Below are 19,238 nucleotides of genomic sequence, written 5' to 3' on the forward strand. Positions count from 1 at the left end.
TGTGGGGTTTGTGTGAGGAGAAATGTGGTGGAGAAGAACAGCTTGAAAGTGACTTCTTCGAGCTCGTTGAAAAGTGTATATGAATGTGCAATTGGGAACTTTGGGGTTGGAGGAAGAGAGAGGAGCAGGTGGGGTGGGGTGGTTGTGGTTGTGGTAATGGTGACTGAGAAGGGATAATGGGGTTGTTGGAGGGGAATTGGGGATGTTTTGGTTTTAAAGTATTATTTTTATTTTTAATAGTTAAATTAAGTTCTTTAAAAGACAATTTTTAATTTTTAAATAATTCATGTGGGTTCCATTGGTGCCGTGTCAGCATTTTTAACGAAATTTTTAATAGACTTGACAGTGAGGGATAAAGTGAGACACAAAACATCAATGAATAGAGCAAAATGGATCACTGCTTTAAAGAAGTTCAGTGGGAATTGACCAATGTTTTAAGGGGCATTGTGTCACTTAAGCCTTGAATATATTCATTTCACAAAAGTGAGCTCTTATGCTCCAATAGGGCATACTAAAAAATCATCTTCAGTTTCTGAAAATTGCTACTAAAATATAAATTTTAAGAGCGCGTGGTATCTGACCGGCATCTTCCATGCTTATCTACTGATTATAATAATAATTTCAAGTTTCTATCGGATTCTTTCTTTACTTTGGTTAATGGACACTAACCTCTCCGCACGCGCTTCCGCGCCTGTGAGAGGCTTTTTTTAAAAAATTAAAATTTATTTTAGAATTAAAAAAGATAATGGGTAGTTGTGTTCCATAAAAAGAGAATTCATTATCTGAATTTTCTTTTAATTTTAAATTTTTTTAATATGAAAAAGTGTGAATTTACCATATTATCCTCATTTAATTAATAATTTTAATTCTTAATGGTTGCATTAATCAAGGGCATTTTTTGGTATCTTGAATATTTCACCATTCTCTGCCTTTTTCTTTATTGGTTAATGGACATTATAGAATAGTAAACCTTGTATATCTGCCTATGTTTGCTTTATATATTGAGCTGCAAATGCTTGCCCTCCTAGCAAATTCTTTCGGCTGAGAAAAATGGCGACAGATCTTCGAACAGATTCTTCGGATTACCGGACTGAGCTTCTGTCGCCGGACGTGACAGGAGAGGCTGTGACAATGCCAACTGAGGCAGCATGGAGGCTCAATATGGATGGCTTCAAGCTTCCAGACAGAAACAAGGATTCTTATTTTGGCTTTGGCTCTTTTGTTAAGTCATTAAGTAAAAGCTCTTATCTTATGTCCTTTTCTTTATGCAGTACTTTCATACACTTTATGTCAATTTAATTGATGTGATTGACAAAGACAAATTATATTTGTCTTCAAACTTATATTTACATTGATATTCTCTCTATTGCTATCACAGTGAGGCAAAGAAATATTGCAGAATATTACAAGAGGCAGAATAAACTTCTCAAAGGATTCAATGAGTTGGACTTATTTTCGGAAACGGGGTTTTGGCCTGGAAGTTTAACAGAGGTTTGCTGTTAATTTGCCTTAGATTAGTGTTAATTTGCAGCTATAAAATGATCTCCACTAATTCAAATCTTGGATTTTTCTTAATTATTGCAATTTGCATACAAACTCTTGATTTCAGGATGAGGTGAACCAGCTTGCAAGAAATGAAAGGATAGCAATATATGCATCCAATGTGGCTAATTTAGTGCTTTTCCTGGCAAAAGTGTATGCTTCATTTGAAAGCAGATCATTAGCAGTAATAGCTTCAACATTGGATTCTCTGTTAGACCTCTTGTCAGGGTTCATTCTTTGGTTTACTTCTAATGCAATGAGAAAACCAAATCAATACCGGTACCCGATTGGCAAGAATCGGATGCAGCCTGTGGTAATCATATCCAATAATTTGAGGTGACATCAGACAAAAATATGCACACAGGAAAAGATTTCAAGCTTATTAAACCAATATCTTTCTAGGAGCAACATTTTAATATGGGAACATGAGACCAAATTTGTCAAGAAATTGGTTCCAAAGTTTGTAGGGAATTTTTGTACAGTATGAGAACATTTCACTTGCAATTTTCTCCATGATTCGTATACTAAATCTCAAATGCATTGCAGGGAATTGTTGTTTTTGCATCAGTAATGGCAACTCTTGGATTACAAATCTTGTTCGAATCGGGACGGCAACTTCTCATAAAGGTATGTAAGAGTTCATCAGTTGATAGTAGAGCAAGAAGTCTTGAACACAGTCAGTGAGTCAATATATATGATTATATCTGCATTTCCAACTCATTCTCCTATAGATTAATATGGTTTGCAGCATCAAGTTTTTCTTATTGAGTGAAATTTTGAACACCAAAAATGTAAATAGGTCCTTACGAATTTCTTTCCATGTAGGCTCAACCTGATAGGGACCCAGTGAAAGAAAAATGGATGATAGGGATCATGGTGTCTGCCACAGTGGTGAAGTTTGTGCTGATGGCATATTGTCGTAGATTCAAAAACGAAATTGTTCGAGCATATGCTCAAGATCATCTATTTGATGTCATCACTAATGGAATTGGTCTTGCATCAGCAGTTTTAGCAATCAGGTTTTACTGGTGGATTGACCCTGTTGGAGCTATCATTGTAAGTCCAAGATATTAATTAACACCTAATTTTGTTACAACACCATTTTGGTCTCTGTGTTTTGAATTTGACAAATTTGGTCCTTGTCCCTTTTGCCTAATTTGACATTAACATATTAAAACACGGTGACCAAATTGGCCAAATTGAGAACCCAAGGAACAAATTGAAAATCCGAACAAAACACAAGGATATCTAACCCAAAACTATTTTATGGCAACAAGTGTAATTGATATTTGAAATACAATGCCTGTAGATTGCTTTGTATACAATGGGAAATTGGGCAAAAACAGTGATGGAAAATGTGTGGTCACTGATTGGGAAGACAGCACCAGCAGAGTACTTGGCAAAGTTGACATATCTGATTTGGAACCATGACAAGGAGATCCAGCACATTGAGACAGTGAGAGCCTATACTTTTGGTTGCAACTATTTTGTGGAAGTTGACATAGTCTTGCCTGGGGACATGTCTCTTAGTCATGCACATGACATTGGAGAAACACTTCAAGAGAAGCTTGAAAACCTTCCTGAGGTTGAAAGAGCTTTTGTTCATGTGGACTTTGATATTACTCACAGGCCAGAGCACAAGCCAAAGTTGGCTTCATGATCAAGAAACACAAGACAAGAACAGTAGCTAAGTGTTGTTTGAACTAGCTCTTTTTTCAATTATTAAAAATCAATCCCAACATTTGAAGAAGGGAATTGAACATAGAGTAGGCCACAGTTATTGAACTACTACTTATCTGTATGAATAAAGTTTGTATGTTTATTTTGAGCTACTTGAACCTCAACGCGTTTAAATAAAAAATGAAGAAAGTAAAACTTTGTGATGGATGGTTTTTTTTCAACCCAAAGATTGCTCTTCTTATCCACCTAAAGAAAAAGTTAATAAAATTATCATTTGATGTTTTCCGTTTTTGCCACCATGAACACCGCCGGTCAGTGCTCAAGCCACGAGCATCACGACTTTGAACATGGCTGGAGAGAGGAGAGAATGATAGGAGAAGAGAGAAGGATATGAGAAAAGAGAAGGGGAAAACTAGCTTTTAATAGAAGAATCCAAACCCTACGGCATACACAAAACTGTATTTCACTTCTAACAAGCAAACACAAAATTGAGGTTGAATACAGGTTAATCTAGGTGCGTGTGAAGTGATGGAGGTACATTATCAAAATCTCATCATTCCGATTCATAAAACAAAACAACTGTGACAATTCTTCACAATCAAAATCTTATCATTCCGATTTTCTCAATTCTTGATTCAATAACAAGACTTGAACAGCTATATGTCCTAATCTAGGGGTACAAAGTATCTGGCAAGGAACCAAATGACTAAGAAAGTTGAACCCAAGCGAATTCTTCTTTGTAAGCCACACTTGCATCACATGAGGCTTCACATGTATAAACAGCAATTGTAGCCCAATCAAGAGAGTCCACGTCATTCTTCACATTAAAGTAAAATAGCAACTGTGGCATAATCTGAAGCCAAACAAAATACATACGGTCAAAAAACCGACTAGAAAGAAAATGGCAACTGCGAGCATAAAAGAAATTAAAATGCAGAAACTTTGAGTTGGGCTTTAACCATAACAAAAAATTGTCAAGATCACATTCATGATCCAATACCTGAAATTCAAAACACAATGGACCGGCACAATAACTGCATTTAGGAATATCAGCCTTGGATGGACGGCCACTTGACACAGGCCATAAGGGTTTAGCACCAGGAATTCTACAATACCTATTAAGTGGAAACAAAAAAAGTAATTGATCCATAATTTGTGAAGTAAAACGGGGTGTAGGAAAATAGTGATTATGATTTATTGAAAATATATATCACCTCAATACTTGCTCAGGTGCCAGGGCTATGCGCTCATGGAATGAAGCCCAGCTCTTTCTGTCATCATCACCCTTTTACAGGGGTATAAACATGTAAGAGTTTAAGCAATTAAACATGATTTTTTTCTATCAGGGGTAAAAAGAAAAGAAGAAGAAAAGTGGAGAACACAACTTTCATTTCTGCCTACAGAAAGATAACATAAATGTTAGACTGTGAGATAACAACGATTAATACCTCGAAATTCTCTGCTATTGACATTAGTGCATCATCTGTCCGGTTACTAGACACCAAGGAATTAGTGCATACAGTATCATCAGGCATATCTGTGTCGTATGAACTTTCAGACTCCTGTATAATTTTGTACTCTGGCCATACATTGTTGCTTGCAACTGTTCACAAATGAAAAATAAATAAATACAGGTTCTCAGAAAGTCCTATTCTATTCCTATAACAAGGAAAAAACGCTGTGCCTTTTAGAAGTACTGCAGGAGTGGTTTCATCAGAGCTACTGTCACCCAACTGAGAACTTATCCTCAATTGTTGACAATCATGTTCATGACCAGTCCGAGAATGCTTGACCTGCAAATAAAAGAAAAAATTTGGTATACTCTAGGGATGGCTGTTGCTATTTGAAAGCGAAAAAAACAAGACATAGCAGAAACCTAAAAAATCAAATTACCCAATGTTTCTCTGAACAATAAAGTGCTCTTCTGCAACCTGTACAGCGTTTAATCCCTTTCCAGCTGCCACACCAATTACAGAGTGCAGCTAGACCAATAGGAAAAGATCATCAAAAGAGCCCTTACATGGCAGAACATGTTAAATACAAAAAGACTGCTTACTGAATATATCTAAGCAAGGTTGTATGTTAAACAATCTAGCAATAATTCAAAGGTCAAAAGCTAGCAACTTTAAATGCAAAGTTAAACAAGATGCTACCTCCAGCCTTAAGAGGCGGGTCTGTACTATCCTTCTTTGGTGGCTCACTTGAGTAGAAAGGATTATCACGGGGTAATTGGCAGCGGAAAACCTTCACACTTCAGAAAAAAAAATTACATAATCAGAAACAGAAACTAAAAACCCTTTGGTTATAGACAAAATAGGAAGAACAATACCTTCTAGAAGGCTTGTCCTGATGGCATTTCCATTGTTCATGTTGATCTCGACGAAGACACACCATTGATGTACACATAAAAACAAACAACGTTCGATGAAATGCAGATTGCTTCTCCTCTGGTGCATACACCTTGTAGCCCAATAAGCAGAAAGACTAATTATCACAACCATTCATCTTTTTATTGCTTAAAAAGGGCAAAGTATAGATAGAATTTTATCAACGAAATTCAAGTATCATCACTCACCTGAAGCACAAACTGCAAAGGTTCATCACATATGTCGCAAAAACAAGATCTTCTGGATGGCAAATTTTCTGGATCCAACCAAGCCTATGTGACAAAGAAAAAACACCATTAAAGATAAGTCTGAACAGTAAGTAAACATAAATGGAAGGGTTTAATAACATACGGGAACGCCTCCAGCCTTGGAAGGGAAGAAATGGCGAAGAAGAGAGCGGGCTTTCTTGGGCTTTTTCACAAAACCTAAAACCACAGAGTTTCTTGCTTCTTCGTCTTCTTCTTCTTCATCGTCTTCATCAATAACAATATCTTGTTCTTTTTGTTCTTCTTCTTCATCACTTTCATCGTCCAGTGAGGTGATTCGAAGACCCTTAAACTCTTCCGTATCATCATCTTTCAGACCACCAGCCATTTCCTTTGGCAATTTAGGCTAAAGCAGCTTCTTTTTTTTCAATCTCAAATTTGAATATACCTTAATTCACCTAAAACCTGATTGTACATGAAAGTTGAATGATACTTTTTGTTCAAGAACTGAATTCCAATAAAATGTAAAACAAACAATTTGACAGATAATATTTGTATGGACTTGACAGAAGAAGAAGGAAAAGTCAAAATAAGAATAATAAAAATGAAGAACCCAAATTTTGTTATTAAAAAAACACCCAGTAACCAAAATCAGGTGAAGCATACCAATGAAAACTAAATGCACAAAACTCCCAGATAAAGTATCATGCAATAGCAGAGAAACCTCAATTTAAAGAACTAGAAAACACAAGCAGATAAGGAGAGGCTTATAGCTCCAAGCTAACCAGTAACATATCCATCCAGCCAATCAATCAAAATAAACATGACTTAATCTAAAAACCCAAAACAAAATCAAAACTGACAGAAATCGTAACACAAATACACAATTAAAAAGTGAATCAATAAACCCTTAAACGAACACAGAGTCGATAGAGGCATTACCTGTAATAAAAGGCAGCTCTAATGACAGAGAAAAGAGAAGTGGGATGGGACGGCTGGCAGTGGCGCAGCTGGTGAAGCTATGTGAACTGTCAATTATCAGAAGAGAAGAGAAGAAGGGGTTAAGGCTGGGTTTACGAGTGGGCTGGAATGAAAAATGGGCCATTGAAGAGAGTGAAACCATGTCTCTAAGCAGGCCCGGCTGAGACGGCTGGGGGTGGGCTATTAGGCTGCGGGGCAAAAACAATTAATTATTATATGATTTTTCTTTTAATTTTAATTTTTTTTAATATGAAAAGTGTGCATTTACTAGTCTCTCTGCACGTGCTTCTGGGCCTGCGAAAGATTTTTTTTAAAAAAATTTAAATTTATTTTAGAATTAAAAAAGATAATGGTAGTTGTGTTTCATAAAAATTCATTATCTTATTTTTCTTTTAATTTTAATTTTTTAAAGTATGAAAATGTGTGAATTTACCATATTATCCTTATTTAATTAATAATTTCAATTCTTAATGTTTGCATTAACCAGGGGAATTTTCTGGTATTTTGAATGTTTCATCATTCTCTGCCTTTTGCTTTATATATATAGATAATATATTCTAAAAAAAGAAAAACATCATTTATGTCAAAACATTTAATTGTACCTATACTATTATTAAGGGTTATATAAGTAATTAGCATTTTAATAAAATAACAAATATTTATTCTAATATTATGTAATCTACTTATAGACGATGAAATAGCTGTTGGTTTTTTTTATATATAGATAAAGGCAATAATGCATTTATAATTTAAAGGGTTAATACAAGTACGAAAATGCAATAACCCAAAAGGGTTAATCCAAATACGAAAGAAACCACCGACAACAACAAGCTCCCCAAAATGTATCCCAAGTATAGCCACAAAAGGCCAAGGAGATTTCAACATAAAAGTCGCAAGCCTAGAATAAGGCATAGATCACAACGCACCTCAAAGCCCAAATAGCTATTGTTTGGTAATACTCCTTTTATTTCTTCTTAGTTTTTAAAAACAAAAGAAGAATGAAAGAAGAAAAAAAAACATCACACTCCCGTTTAATGTCAAACTTGGAGTTTTCGTCCCCCAAAAAAAAAGTCAAACTTGGAGTAAGTTTGGGAGCAAAAAGTTTAATGACATTTATTTTTGAATTAACTACATTTTACTCCCTTCAAGTTTAGCGTCATTATCAAAATGGGCCATTAATTTTCAATTTCATCAATATGAAACCCAACGTTTTTAACTCTGACTAAATTACATACTCCGTCAACTTCACAATTTGATTTTATGTTAAATTGGTGACGTGGCTAGTAGGATAGTTACTTATATGTTGATGTGTGAAAGAAAACAATAAAGAAAATGGCAATGGTGTACGTAATTTGACAACAATTTAACAGAAAATCAAACGGTGAAGTTTACAGAATGCGTAATTTGGTCGTATTTAAAAACGTTGGGTTTCATATTGATGAAATTGAAACTTCGGGGCCCATTCCAATAATGACACTAACCTATAAAGAGTAAAATGTAGTTAATCCTAATAAGTAATTTTTCGATTTCATCATGTTTAATGTGTCACGAAATACCCAAATAATTGGCTTTCCTGTTGTGTTTGGATTGTGGCTGATCATCAGTATGTAAAGCATGTGTGACCTTATCTAGTTTCTTCCATTGGCCTCATGTAAGAGCAAAGGAGGAGTACAAGAAGCCACTAAACTGAAGAGAAAAGATAACTCAGGGAAAAAGGCTAGACTCGCAAAGTCTAGAAACCATAGATTTTCCCCACAGAAAAAGAAAAAGAAACCAAACTATTACACTTATGGGGGGACTAGGAAGTCCATCAGAAATCAGAACCCTAAACCCTATGTATCCTTTATTTATGTTGCAGGTTCCGCCATATTCTTGTTTAAACTTTTCTAGTGGGAAGCAAGTCAATCTTGGCGCTTGATTGAGTGCCATATATTATGCCCCTTGCAAATGGGTAAACATTTACACTCATTCGCTTCTGCATTATAGAAGAACAAATGAAATTATCACCCATTTGATTTGATATTTGTCACATCAAATGGCTAAAAAACATATGGAATTATGAGCCAATCACTTACCTCTTAAGTGTTTTTTTTATTGAATTCCAAACATTAGGATTTTAGGAAAACCATAAAACTATGTGCTACACGTAGTAGACTTTTGCCATGTGAGCAACCAACTTAACTAGGATTAACACTAAACGAAGTCGCAAAGGGAATTGATTAAGAATATTTAATCTTACATTCAAGATTCTATATTCAATTACTCGCTCTCTTAATATCGCTTATATATATATATATATATATATATATATATATATATATATATATATATTAAACACTAAACGAGGTCACTCTAAAGTACACATTCTTGGGCCAAATTAAATACTCTAACGGTGCGTTTGGATGAGGGAAATAAACTTGGGATTTTAACAAAAGTCGGAATTTCTAAATTGACATAAACCAATTCCCGTGTTTGGATAAAAAAACATAGAAATTTAGAAATTCCGCGTGGGAAAAAACATGGAATTTAGAGATCATAAATCCCAACTTTAAATTCCATATAAAAGTCGTTATTTCTAAAATCCCAAGAGAGATTGAGTTTTAAAAAAGATAACTTTACAAATAATGGTTAAATTCCGTGTTTTAAATCCGTCACCCAAACAAGAAACTTTACAAATTCTAGAACATTAATTTCCGTCATTTTAAATTCCGTCATTTATGAAATCCTTTGTATTTTTAAATTTCCTCATCCAAACACACTGTAACTCTCCGTTTGGATGAAGAAATTGAAAATTACATAGAGTTCTAAAATAACGGAATTTAGATTTTCATCATTTCAATTTCTAGCAATTGAAAATTTCAGTGTTTGAATTTATGTATGTCAAATTTTATAAACGGCACTATGAAAATTATGAAATGACGCATATTTTGGTGGAAATTAAACTCGAAAATTTGATGCTCCGATTTCCACAATTTTTTCCGCGTGTCATTTAATCAATTCCATGCTTAAGTTGCCAAACAAGGGAATTGTCAATTCCTCCTCTTAAATTCCCAACTTTTAGTTAAATTCTGAGTTATTTTCCCTCATCCAAACGGACCGAAAGTAAATATAATTGACCAAGTTTTAAAATTCTAATATAAATGAACCAACGTGGATATCAACTCCTGACAAATACAGATGGGATATCTCATGTGTGCTTTCCCCTACATTAGGTAATGCCACTGTTTAGTGGGTGGTTGGACATTCTATTCCCATTGCTTTTGCCAAACTGGAGCACATGATATTCTCAAGAAAGGAGTCTCGTGCTCAATGAAAGTTTATAAAATTAAATTTTAAAACGGGCATAAGTCTATCCCGACGAACATTGTTCGACATAGAAGCAAATTTGTTGAGTAAGTCTATGCCGACAAGAACTCACTAAGATAGACTTATCCCGAAAAATATCTTCAAAATCAATAATAAACTTCCACAAAAAAAGAAAAAAAGAAAAATCATAATAAACGAGAGGGAAAAAATGGTTCAAATATTTGAGTAGGAAACCCCTGTACTTAGAAATCGCTTAATATAATTCCACTATTTTTGACAAAATATTTGAGTATGACGAGGCATCCAGATTGAAAAAGTGTGACACTAACAAATAACATATTAATTTGTGCTTCTGCATGATTGAATCTTTTATCAAAGGATCGGCCAACTTTTGCCACCCAGCCATGTAAAAGGGATATTAGATAATCTTCAACCGTTACTATATAATATTCTTTCGGTCACAAAAACTTTATATTTGTCGGGCTTTGGCTGCACCTCATCTTTTTCCACAGGTGGAAAACATATCTCATTGTTTAAGATCATCTCAAGGTTTTCCACTAACCTCTTAGATTGCTCCTATGAATTATTTGAATATCGCATCCCATTGCAGGCAAGCAATATTTTGATTTTCTAGTTAATTTATATATATATATATATAAAGAGCGCTTTCATTGAGGGATTTTTCAAATTAGTTTATTTGAGGGACACCATTTAGGGTATCCTATGATATTTTTTTTCACCGATCCAAACCGTCTATTTTTCAAGTCTTTATTCATAAGTCATCCCTGCAAAAAATAAAACAAATTGAAAATCATTAAGGTATCTAATTGAAACCAATAAAATCAATGAACACGGTGCTTCAAAAAAAGTACTTAAATTTCAATAATTTAATTGAATAGTCAAATGATATTGGATTCAAATAATTTTTTGTAGAGATGATCTTTGAACAAATATTTACGAAATAGATAGTTTGGATTAGTGAAATACAATGCGAAATGAGCCCTATAAAAGTGTCCCTCAAATCCTTCAACAGAGCTTTATATATATATATTAATTTCCTAGATATCAACTACAGCACTTTAGGCTATATATAGCTGTCCAAGAGCTATATGTGCCAGCAAAAGCAGCAATCACCATACAAGTTATCTTGAAAATTACAATACACCTTTATTAATTTAAATAATGCTTTCGTAAAGCAATGTATAAATATGTCCAATCCCATTACTTGACCAAGTCGGTCGAAAATGAAAATCTAAATATCAGAGCATATCCATTATATATATGCTATGTTTTATTCATGATATTTTTATTGGAGATGAAGCCAAGAACTCAAAATATCGGACCAAGAAAAAAAAAACAGTAACATCCACAAATTTTACTATTATCATCATAAATATATTAACTTGATAATCAACTATATATTATTAACGAAGTCTAACTCAATAAGAAAGGGTATTTGACTTACAGACCAGTAATTTCAGATTCGAAATTCGCATTGACAAAAATAAAAAAAATAAAAATCAACCATATATTGTCTTCAACTATAGGAGATATCGATATCAACACTAGAATATAACATTTGGGATTCCAAAATTGAAAGATACTGACAAAAATTGCAATGCAGATAGATTGGTTGCATAATTTTTGTGGTGCTGTATTTTTTTTTTGTTTTTTTTTGTTTTCCATGAATTAGATTAATGGGCATCTCTCAAGTAGTGAGGAGTCAACGAGTGGCTAGAGAAACCTGGACACGTATGTTGACAATGCCAGTGAATATATGTTCCATGCGTGAAAGATTGAAGATGATGATAAGTATGAACATGCTATTTAACGTGAACAATTTTAATATATACAAACATGCAAAGCTAATTTTTTTTATATTACGCAAATCAAACATGAGAAATTTCAATGTCCCCTATCGTCCATTGCCGGCACCCTCTATCTTCCATCTCCATCTCCGCCTTCCCCGACCTTCACCCTCTCTCTCATCTCTCTCTCTCTTTATGTCTCTTCACAACGATGTTTAAGGAGACCGCCGACTTTTGTGACCTTCGAATATAAAGTCATGCCACCTGAAACAGTATCCAATCCCAAACAACTAGGGCCGGATTGCCTGTATGTAATGATCAAGGATCTCTCTAATTATTAGAGCATTCTTTTTACGGTAAGTGGTTGCATACTTGTGAGCATATTGTGACAATGGCATTGGCAGAATTGTGATAGTGGGAGATTTCTTGTCAATCAAACATCAACACCCGACCCTGACCTAGAGTCGTATCTAAATGAAATATGTAGTTGTAATATATAACTTGAGAGGGAAGGAAACATTGTTTGCTTTTTTTTTTTTTTGTGGGTGACTATGCAAAAGAGATTCACCGAAAAACTTATTCCATCTAAAAGTGGCTTTTGTTAGGACTCTGGCCATGACAAAGGGAAGCTTCGTTACACAATTCTGAAAATGGCACACAACTGCAAACATACTAAGGAGGAAAATTCACATATGACACCTGTATTCATTTCACCATCGCCCACGAAATCAAATATTCTATTCTTTCCCCTTTGAGCTTTAACATTTTACCCTTTTTTTTTTTTTTTTTCTTGGGAATTTTTTTATATCTTACTTTTCATATTCTAAATATAAGAAATATAAAGTAAGTTTAGTTGTGTTTCATAAAAATAGGACCCCTACCCTGTTCTCATCTTGTTTTTAGTTAAAAATAATGTTAAAAAAATATTAATTTCTTATATTATTCTCTTTTAATGAATAGTTTGATTTATTTTTAATCATCTTCATTAATTATGAGTATTTTGTGATAGTTTGAATGTTTCATTATTCTCTGTCGCTATATATAGCTAGAAAAAACAATCAAGTGTTAGTTTAGATTGGCCTAAACCTTTAGTGCGCTCCTAAGTGATGGTCTTGGATTCAAGCCCCCATAGTACTGTGTGTGTAAGTTTTCCCCATTCTCCCTCCTAACTTGGGTAAAATATAGATAGATAGATATATATTTGATAAATAAAAAAAGATAATAGATACCTGCAGCAGCACTATTTGAAAAATACCATAAATATCAGAAATTCATAGTTCTCTCCACGTATTGAGCGGAGGTGGTTACAAACTGTACATTGGCATTCCGGAGAAGAAAGAAACTTTCTGCGTCTCCCAAAACCAAAAGAGAGACATTCAAACACGAACAGTTTTACAAGAAACGTTTTTTTATTTCTGTACTCAAGAGCGTTTTTATATATTCAAGAGAGAAAAAAAACCGTTTTTATTTGCGCAAAATGGACAAGAGTCCGCCCAGTTCTGGAGGCACTAGTGACAACAGAATGGAACCGCTTCTGGTGTCACAAGACGACGCCGTACCCGGAAGGTCCTCGTGGAGACTCGATGTGAAAGAGTTTCGGCTAACCCAGCAGAGCACTGCAACAATTGCAGACCATGACAACGGACGGCGTCGTTTTGCTCTCCGTCGCCTCTGCACCCCCAGTAAGCCTTCTGTTCATCTTTATTATTGTTACCCATCTTTCTCCATGTGTTTGTTTTGTCCTCATTTGAAGTGTTCTTGATGATATTGATATTTCTGTTAGTGTTATAAAGTAAAGGTTGAATCTTGGAGTTACCATCACAATTCACTCTGTTCGTTCTTTACTTAAAAGAAAAGTTTGAGAGGAAAATGATTTTTGGGTGGTGGTTGAAAGTTCCAAGCTTTTTCAAGAGTTGGGTTTTGAATTCCATTGTGTGAAGAAATAAAAAACCGGGATGTTGTTAAAAGCGAAGATATTTTGATTAAAAAAGCTTTAGTGAATGAATTAAAGGGTGATTAATTCTTCAGTGCTAAAGTTGGTGTTTATCTGCAGAAGTTTGTCTTTTGTTGTACTTGGTCATTTTGAGTGTGCAAATGGTTGTGTTCATTCACACGTTTCAAATAATTTATTTCGAGTTTGACGAAGTCTTGTCTTCTATACTGGCCTGAAAGACCATTCCTTTTTGCTATTTAGAACGAAAGTACAAAAATATTGGTCAAAATTTTGCTATCAATTAGAGAAATCTGGGAGTTTTTTTTAATTCCAGATTTCTACTAGTCAAGTGAAAAAACTGATGTTGAACTCGCTTCATGAGTTCCATTCTAATTTGTATAGTTTGCTGAAGAAATTTACACCTTTCTAGTGAATAATTTTGTGTTCGATCAGGAAATGGAACAAGATTGCTCTATAAAATTATTGGTATGTTAACTCAGAGTACTGAGTAACTTTGTTGGAGTATGTTTTCCATCAAACATTCCAATATTAATTGCCTCTAAAAGATAAGTTATTGAAGTGCTTGCAGGTTTAATATTAGATTGGATTTCTTCGTTGTTTTCTTAAATTTTATGTGCCTCATGCTGAATTTATCTGCAACGGTTTCATCAGTATATGATAATCCAGGACACTTCCATTATCTTTTTGGCCTTTCATCCTTTCTCCTTCTCACTCCATAATTTCATAGGCTTCATGAATTTAACTTTCTTGGGCTTTTGAATGTAGAGAAACAATACAAGGTTGAAGAATATTACAAGCAACAAGAAAGGCTTCTTGAGGGGTTCACTGAGATGGAGACCATGACTGAAGAGGGTTGTTTGCCAGGAAGTCTTACAGAGGTTGGTTCAAAATGTCTATATTCCCACTCGTTTAATTGAGTTGTAGATATCAGATTGGCTTTCATAATTCTTTATTTTAAGTTTGTAAAAATTTGATGCATTTTAGTTCAATTTTGAGGAAGAGGGTGCAGAAGCTACCTGAGTTTTAGCAGCCAATCCCATTTAACTTATTTTTGATACTTTAATGAATTCTTATTTTGGCAATACAGGGGAAAAAATTGAACTGTCGTTAGTTTGACAGAACAGAGCTATATGTTATAATATTTTAACATTATCGTTAATTTATTTTCTCTACGTCAGATATTTAAGTGCATGAGCCTGATTAACAAGAAGACGTTCATGCAGTCATTGTTTCTCATGGCATGTCACTTCCTGCAATGTCTAATTCCCAATTAAACTCCTGTGTTTTGAATTCATTTCTTCTCAGGATCAAATGAAGCAGCTGGCAAAGAGTGAGAGGATGGCAGTACATGTATCAAACATAGCTAATTTGGTGCTTTTTGCAGCAAAAGTTTATGCTTCAATTATGAGCAGATCATTGGCAGTTATTGCCTCTACTTTGGATTCCCTCTTGGATCTCTTGTCTGGCTTTATTTTGTGGTTCACTGCCCATGCCATGAAAAATCCAAACCAGTATCACTATCCTATTGGGAAGAAACGTATGCAACCAGTGGTAAGTCATCAAGCTTTCTAACTATGTCAATTCTGAAAATAGTTGGTTGTCATTATCTCTTAGGCCGTTCCGCTTTTTTGTATTTCTCTACTGACTATGCTTGATCATACAGGGTATCATTGTCTTTGCATCAGTAATGGCAACTCTTGGACTGCAAATATTGCTCGAGTCTGCTCGGGAACTCATCTCACAGGCAAGTGACCCTTTTTTTTTTCCCCACTCCAACTTAAAAATTTGGACTAATAAGGAATTTGGTCAGGTTTCAGACTCCGAATCAGTGAGTTTAATATAGTATTATTTCCCTGTATGGGTGAATAAATAACACCAGTATGCAACAAAGGAAGGAAGAAATGATATTTTAAACTTCAACTTGAGAATGGTTTCTTCATTTATTGCTGCATTATGTGATACAATTTTAAATGACATCCTCACATTTCACTGTATGTTAGTTAAGCTATAACATCTCTTTTCAGTCAACGGTTAAACTTTAGTTCTTATACTAAGTGTGTAGAGAATATTTTCCTCTATAGAAACTCAACCTATATACACACTGGTGATTCCTGCAATATCTTGATGCTGGCAGCCAAGCATCAATGATGAAAATCAGAATCTAAATATGTTGGTCAAATTTTTTCTCGTGGAATTAAGAGAGTTAGATTTTCACTATAAGTCATAATTTCATGATCCTGTTTGAAATTCGTTATTTCTGCATATCCAAATTTTGTCAATCTATATATTGGCTCATTATATGGATCTCATTTTTAGCGTGTTTTGTAATTAATATTGTTTCTATATCCGTTTTATCATTTTCTGGGTGCAGTCACCGGGAGAAAAAATGAAATTTACCCAAGAGATGTGGATGATCGGTATCATGGCCTCAGTCACAGTAGTGAAGTTTGTTCTCATGGTCTACTGTCGCAGATTTAAAAATGAAATTGTACTGGCCTATGCACAAGACCATTTTTTCGATGTTATTACTAATTCAGTTGGTTTAGCAGCAGCAGTCTTAGCCGTCCGGTTTTTTTGGTGGATTGATCCTACTGGTGCTATTGTTGTAAGTCCTTTCATCACCATAACTAGTTTCACTCCCTCTGATATGATTTATTATGTTTATTCATTAACGTTGGTTTCATTTTTGAACACATTGCAGATAGCACTATATACCATTAATACATGGGCAAAGACAGTTTTGGAGAATGTGCATTCGCTAATAGGAAGAACAGCCCCTCCCGACTTCTTAGCTAAGTTAACTTATTTGATATGGAACCACCATGAAGAGATCAGGCACATTGACACAGTGAGAGCATACACATTTGGCACTCATTACTTTGTGGAGGTTGACATTGTCTTGCCAGAAGACATGCTTCTGAACAAAGCACACAACATTGGTGAGACTCTCCAGGAGAAGCTCGAGCAACTCCCTGAAGTCGAACGGGCTTTTGTGCATATCGATTTTGAGTTTTCTCACAGGCCAGAACACAAGAACAATGTATGATGAGGGTGGCAGTGGAGCTACAAGCAGGCTTTTCCAGAGCACACAGTTTTTGAATAAGCTGCTGATTGTGCTTTCATTTTAAGATCACTTTGCTTGTGCGCCAAATGTTTTATAACTTTATGGCATTACCTTTCTTATGGTTTTAGTTCCTCAACTGTTAGTCTTGGAACCGATTACATTATCTGATGAAGCAACCTACACTTTTGTTCTTCGTTGTGCTTGTGTATGTTAAGTGATGAGCCACATACAATAGGGTTCTACTAAGTCCAATTATGCTAATCTTCCCAAATAAATTTTGCAACCGATCATAAAAAAGACCGGACCTAATTCAAATGTCTAAACAAACAGCTGCATGCGCAGGAAGAGGGAAACTTGATTCACTTATCTGCACAGGAAGTCATTCAACCTCTTCATTGTTTCTCAAGCAAATCATCTCCTACCATACACAAGGCAACAACTCACAACACTGTCATGTCCAAAGAGTTGCTAGGAACATGAGAACCAAAAACAAGGGCCAATTGGTCAAGTAACTAAAATATGCTATATTTTCATTCTCTTAATTCAACCATCTGAAAAGAAAAAGAAAATCGCCCATGATGGTTGGGCTAATTCTTCAAGACACTTTGATGTTCAAGATAAATGCTCTAAACCAATTGAGTTAGTTGCACGACAACGAGACTCAAAAAATTTGTGGAGATAATATCAATAAACCAATAGTAAGGTCAGTAATCCCTACTTAAATGACAAATATGAAGCTGGATTAATGTGGGTTGCAGTAATTTTACTTAAAACAAGAATTGGGCCTCTGATTTCTCAAATGGGCTAAAAGTTCCTTAACCCAATTCCAAGTGGTACTGCCCTCCAGCCCAACCATTCCAACCAAGGATATCATGGTAATTTAACACTACTAGGGTTTTGATGGTTTTTTCTCCCTACTATTTAAACACACCTCAAGACCTCGCTTCAAACCAAGCAAGTTTCCTCAGCTAAGCGTAGGTCTCAGCCTCTCCGTCTTCCATCCCCCCTCTGCTACCCTTACAATTGTTTTGTGTGTTTGTTCTGTTTGATAAAATTTGGCCTGTGATGTTTTGATATTGTCCGTACCATCTGAGATTCTCTTTGATGTTTCTATCACTAGCTTCTGAGGCCTCTTCCTGAAATTTTCTGTTTTCCTCTGTTTTTATTTTCTTGTAATTTCCGGTGTATAGAAGAGGCAGTGATGACTAAATCTGTATACCATCAAACTATGAAAGCTCTCTTTTTGGGGCTTGTTGATGCCAACTTAACTTTACACTCTGAGCCTTCTTATTTTCATTGATGAAAATTTTGTGTTGATTTTGGGTAAAGTTGTTATCTTTTTTAGATGGGTGTTTTTGTTGAAGGGATTAGATGAATGAACAAGCAATGGATTTGTGTTGGGTTTGTTGGATTTGCTATTAAAAAGGCAACAAATTAGAGTCTCTGATTCGCTTATTTCCATAGCGTTATTAGTGCTGTACGTTGCCAATAGGGATTCTGGGAACTGAGATTCTGGCATTTGCCTTTCTTTTCTTAAGGTTTATGCATTCAGATGTTCCTACATTCAAAGTTGTAGATCCAGCTTCCAATTTTCAATTCACTGCTTAAAGTGTTAGACAAATCGGCGCCTAGCCGCCTAGGCGGTGCTAGGCGGCAACAAATTAGAGTCTCTGATGCTCTTATTGCTATAGGGTTTTCAGTGCTGTACGTTGCCAAGAGAGATTCTTGGGAGTTGAGATTCTGACATTTGCCTTTTTTTCTCTAAGGTTTTTGCATTCAGATGTTCCTACATTCAAAGTTATAGATCCAATTTCCAATTTTCAATTCACTGCTTAAAGTGTTAGACAAATCGGCGCCTAGCCGCCTAGGCGGCGCTAGGCGGGAGGTCATATAAGGCAACAAATTAGAGTCTCTGATGCTCTTATTGCTATAGGGTTTTCAGTGCTGTACGTTGCCAAGAGTGATTCTTGGGAGTTGAGATTCTGGCATTTTCCTTTGTTCTCCAAGGTTTATGCATTCAGATGTTCCCACATTCAAATATTTTAGTTCAGACTATCAGTCCGTTCTATTGTGCAAGTTTTAGTGTTAATGACCATCTGATTTCCAAGATCAAGTTCTAATTACTTGGATAACAAATTGCATATGTTAAGTCATAAGAAAACTAGGATTTCATATCCATTGGCATCCAAACCTGGACAAGGCATAAGAAATGCAGAGACCCTGATTTATGACCAGGCTGGACAAACTGGTGAGCACCCATGCATGTCAGGATCTAGAAATCCTAGAGAACAATCACTCTTCTGAAATTAA

General features: G+C 35.1%; 3 protein-coding genes and 2 non-coding genes across 6 annotated transcripts; 4 read left to right on the top strand and 1 right to left on the bottom strand.

Annotated features, from left to right (window-relative positions):
- Positions 1–991: 991 nt before the first annotated feature.
- Positions 992–3,407, top strand: LOC110755872 (metal tolerance protein 10-like). The gene is made up of 6 exons (XM_021957175.2): positions 992–1,234; positions 1,379–1,491; positions 1,610–1,855; positions 2,089–2,169; positions 2,368–2,598; positions 2,852–3,407. The coding sequence occupies exons 1-6, from the start codon at positions 1,051–1,053 to the stop codon at positions 3,200–3,202; spliced, it is 1,206 nt and encodes a 401-aa protein (XP_021812867.2). The 5' UTR covers positions 992–1,050; the 3' UTR covers positions 3,203–3,407.
- A 303-nt stretch (positions 3,408–3,710) lies between these two features.
- On the bottom strand, positions 3,711–6,915 carry LOC110755869 (zinc finger (MYND type) family protein / programmed cell death 2 C-terminal domain-containing protein). Its single transcript, XM_021957171.2, has 11 exons — positions 6,758–6,915; positions 5,961–6,280; positions 5,798–5,881; positions 5,552–5,682; positions 5,376–5,473; positions 5,116–5,204; positions 4,907–5,015; positions 4,671–4,825; positions 4,437–4,507; positions 4,223–4,337; positions 3,711–4,075 (listed from the first exon to the last, which is right to left on the bottom strand). The coding sequence occupies exons 2-11, from the start codon at positions 6,201–6,203 to the stop codon at positions 3,929–3,931; spliced, it is 1,242 nt and encodes a 413-aa protein (XP_021812863.2). The 5' UTR covers positions 6,204–6,280; positions 6,758–6,915; the 3' UTR covers positions 3,711–3,928.
- Positions 6,916–13,010: 6,095 nt separating this feature from the next.
- On the top strand, positions 13,011–17,118 carry LOC110755881 (metal tolerance protein 10). 2 transcript variants are annotated; one of them, XM_021957184.2, is made up of 6 exons: positions 13,011–13,592; positions 14,630–14,742; positions 15,170–15,415; positions 15,528–15,608; positions 16,236–16,469; positions 16,566–17,118. In XM_021957184.2, the coding sequence occupies exons 1-6, from the start codon at positions 13,388–13,390 to the stop codon at positions 16,908–16,910; spliced, it is 1,224 nt and encodes a 407-aa protein (XP_021812876.1). In that variant the 5' UTR covers positions 13,011–13,387; the 3' UTR covers positions 16,911–17,118. The 2 variants fall into 2 exon arrangements, with proteins under 2 accessions (XP_021812876.1, XP_021812877.1); XM_021957185.2 differs by lacking the exon at positions 13,011–13,592 and adding an exon at positions 14,027–14,329.
- Positions 17,119–17,985: 867 nt separating this feature from the next.
- Positions 17,986–18,060, top strand: LOC148295182 (small nucleolar RNA snoR117). The gene has a single exon (XR_015835595.1). It is a non-coding gene; the product is annotated as a small nucleolar RNA snoR117 (small nucleolar RNA).
- A 61-nt stretch (positions 18,061–18,121) lies between these two features.
- On the top strand, positions 18,122–18,213 carry LOC148295183 (small nucleolar RNA snoR116). Its single transcript, XR_015835594.1, has one exon. It is a non-coding gene; the product is annotated as a small nucleolar RNA snoR116 (small nucleolar RNA).
- Positions 18,214–19,238: the final 1,025 nt, after the last annotated feature.

The sequence above is a fragment of the Prunus avium genome, chromosome 4 (assembly GCF_965620075.1).
Source record: "Prunus avium chromosome 4, drPruAviu1.hap1.1, whole genome shotgun sequence".
Taxonomy (NCBI): Eukaryota; Viridiplantae; Streptophyta; class Magnoliopsida; order Rosales; family Rosaceae; genus Prunus; species Prunus avium.

What these genes read in the sequence shown, in the direction of transcription:
- LOC110755881 (XM_021957184.2), top strand. Translation starts at nt 13,388, where the DNA reads ATGGACAAGAGTCCGCCCAGTTCTGGAGGCACTAGTGACAACAGAATG. An exon ending in CCGTCGCCTCTGCACCCCCA is followed by an intron (nt 13,593 to 14,629) that starts GTAAGCCTTCTG and finishes TTTTGAATGTAG; the next exon opens with AGAAACAATACAAGGTTGAA. An exon ending in ATCCTACTGGTGCTATTGTT is followed by an intron (nt 16,470 to 16,565) that starts GTAAGTCCTTTC and finishes AACACATTGCAG; the next exon opens with ATAGCACTATATACCATTAA.
- LOC110755872 (XM_021957175.2), top strand. Translation starts at nt 1,051, where the DNA reads ATGGCGACAGATCTTCGAACAGATTCTTCGGATTACCGGACTGAGCTT. An exon ending in CTCTTTTGTTAAGTCATTAA is followed by an intron (nt 1,235 to 1,378) that starts GTAAAAGCTCTT and finishes TTGCTATCACAG; the next exon opens with TGAGGCAAAGAAATATTGCA. An exon ending in GGCCTGGAAGTTTAACAGAG is followed by an intron (nt 1,492 to 1,609) that starts GTTTGCTGTTAA and finishes TCTTGATTTCAG; the next exon opens with GATGAGGTGAACCAGCTTGC.
- LOC110755869 (XM_021957171.2), bottom strand. Translation starts at nt 6,203, where the DNA reads ATGGCTGGTGGTCTGAAAGATGATGATACGGAAGAGTTTAAGGGTCTT. An exon ending in CAGGACAAGCCTTCTAGAAG is followed by an intron (nt 5,474 to 5,551) that starts GTATTGTTCTTC and finishes TTTTTTCTGAAG; the next exon opens with TGTGAAGGTTTTCCGCTGCC. An exon ending in CATTGTGTTTTGAATTTCAG is followed by an intron (nt 4,076 to 4,222) that starts GTATTGGATCAT and finishes GTTTGGCTTCAG; the next exon opens with ATTATGCCACAGTTGCTATT.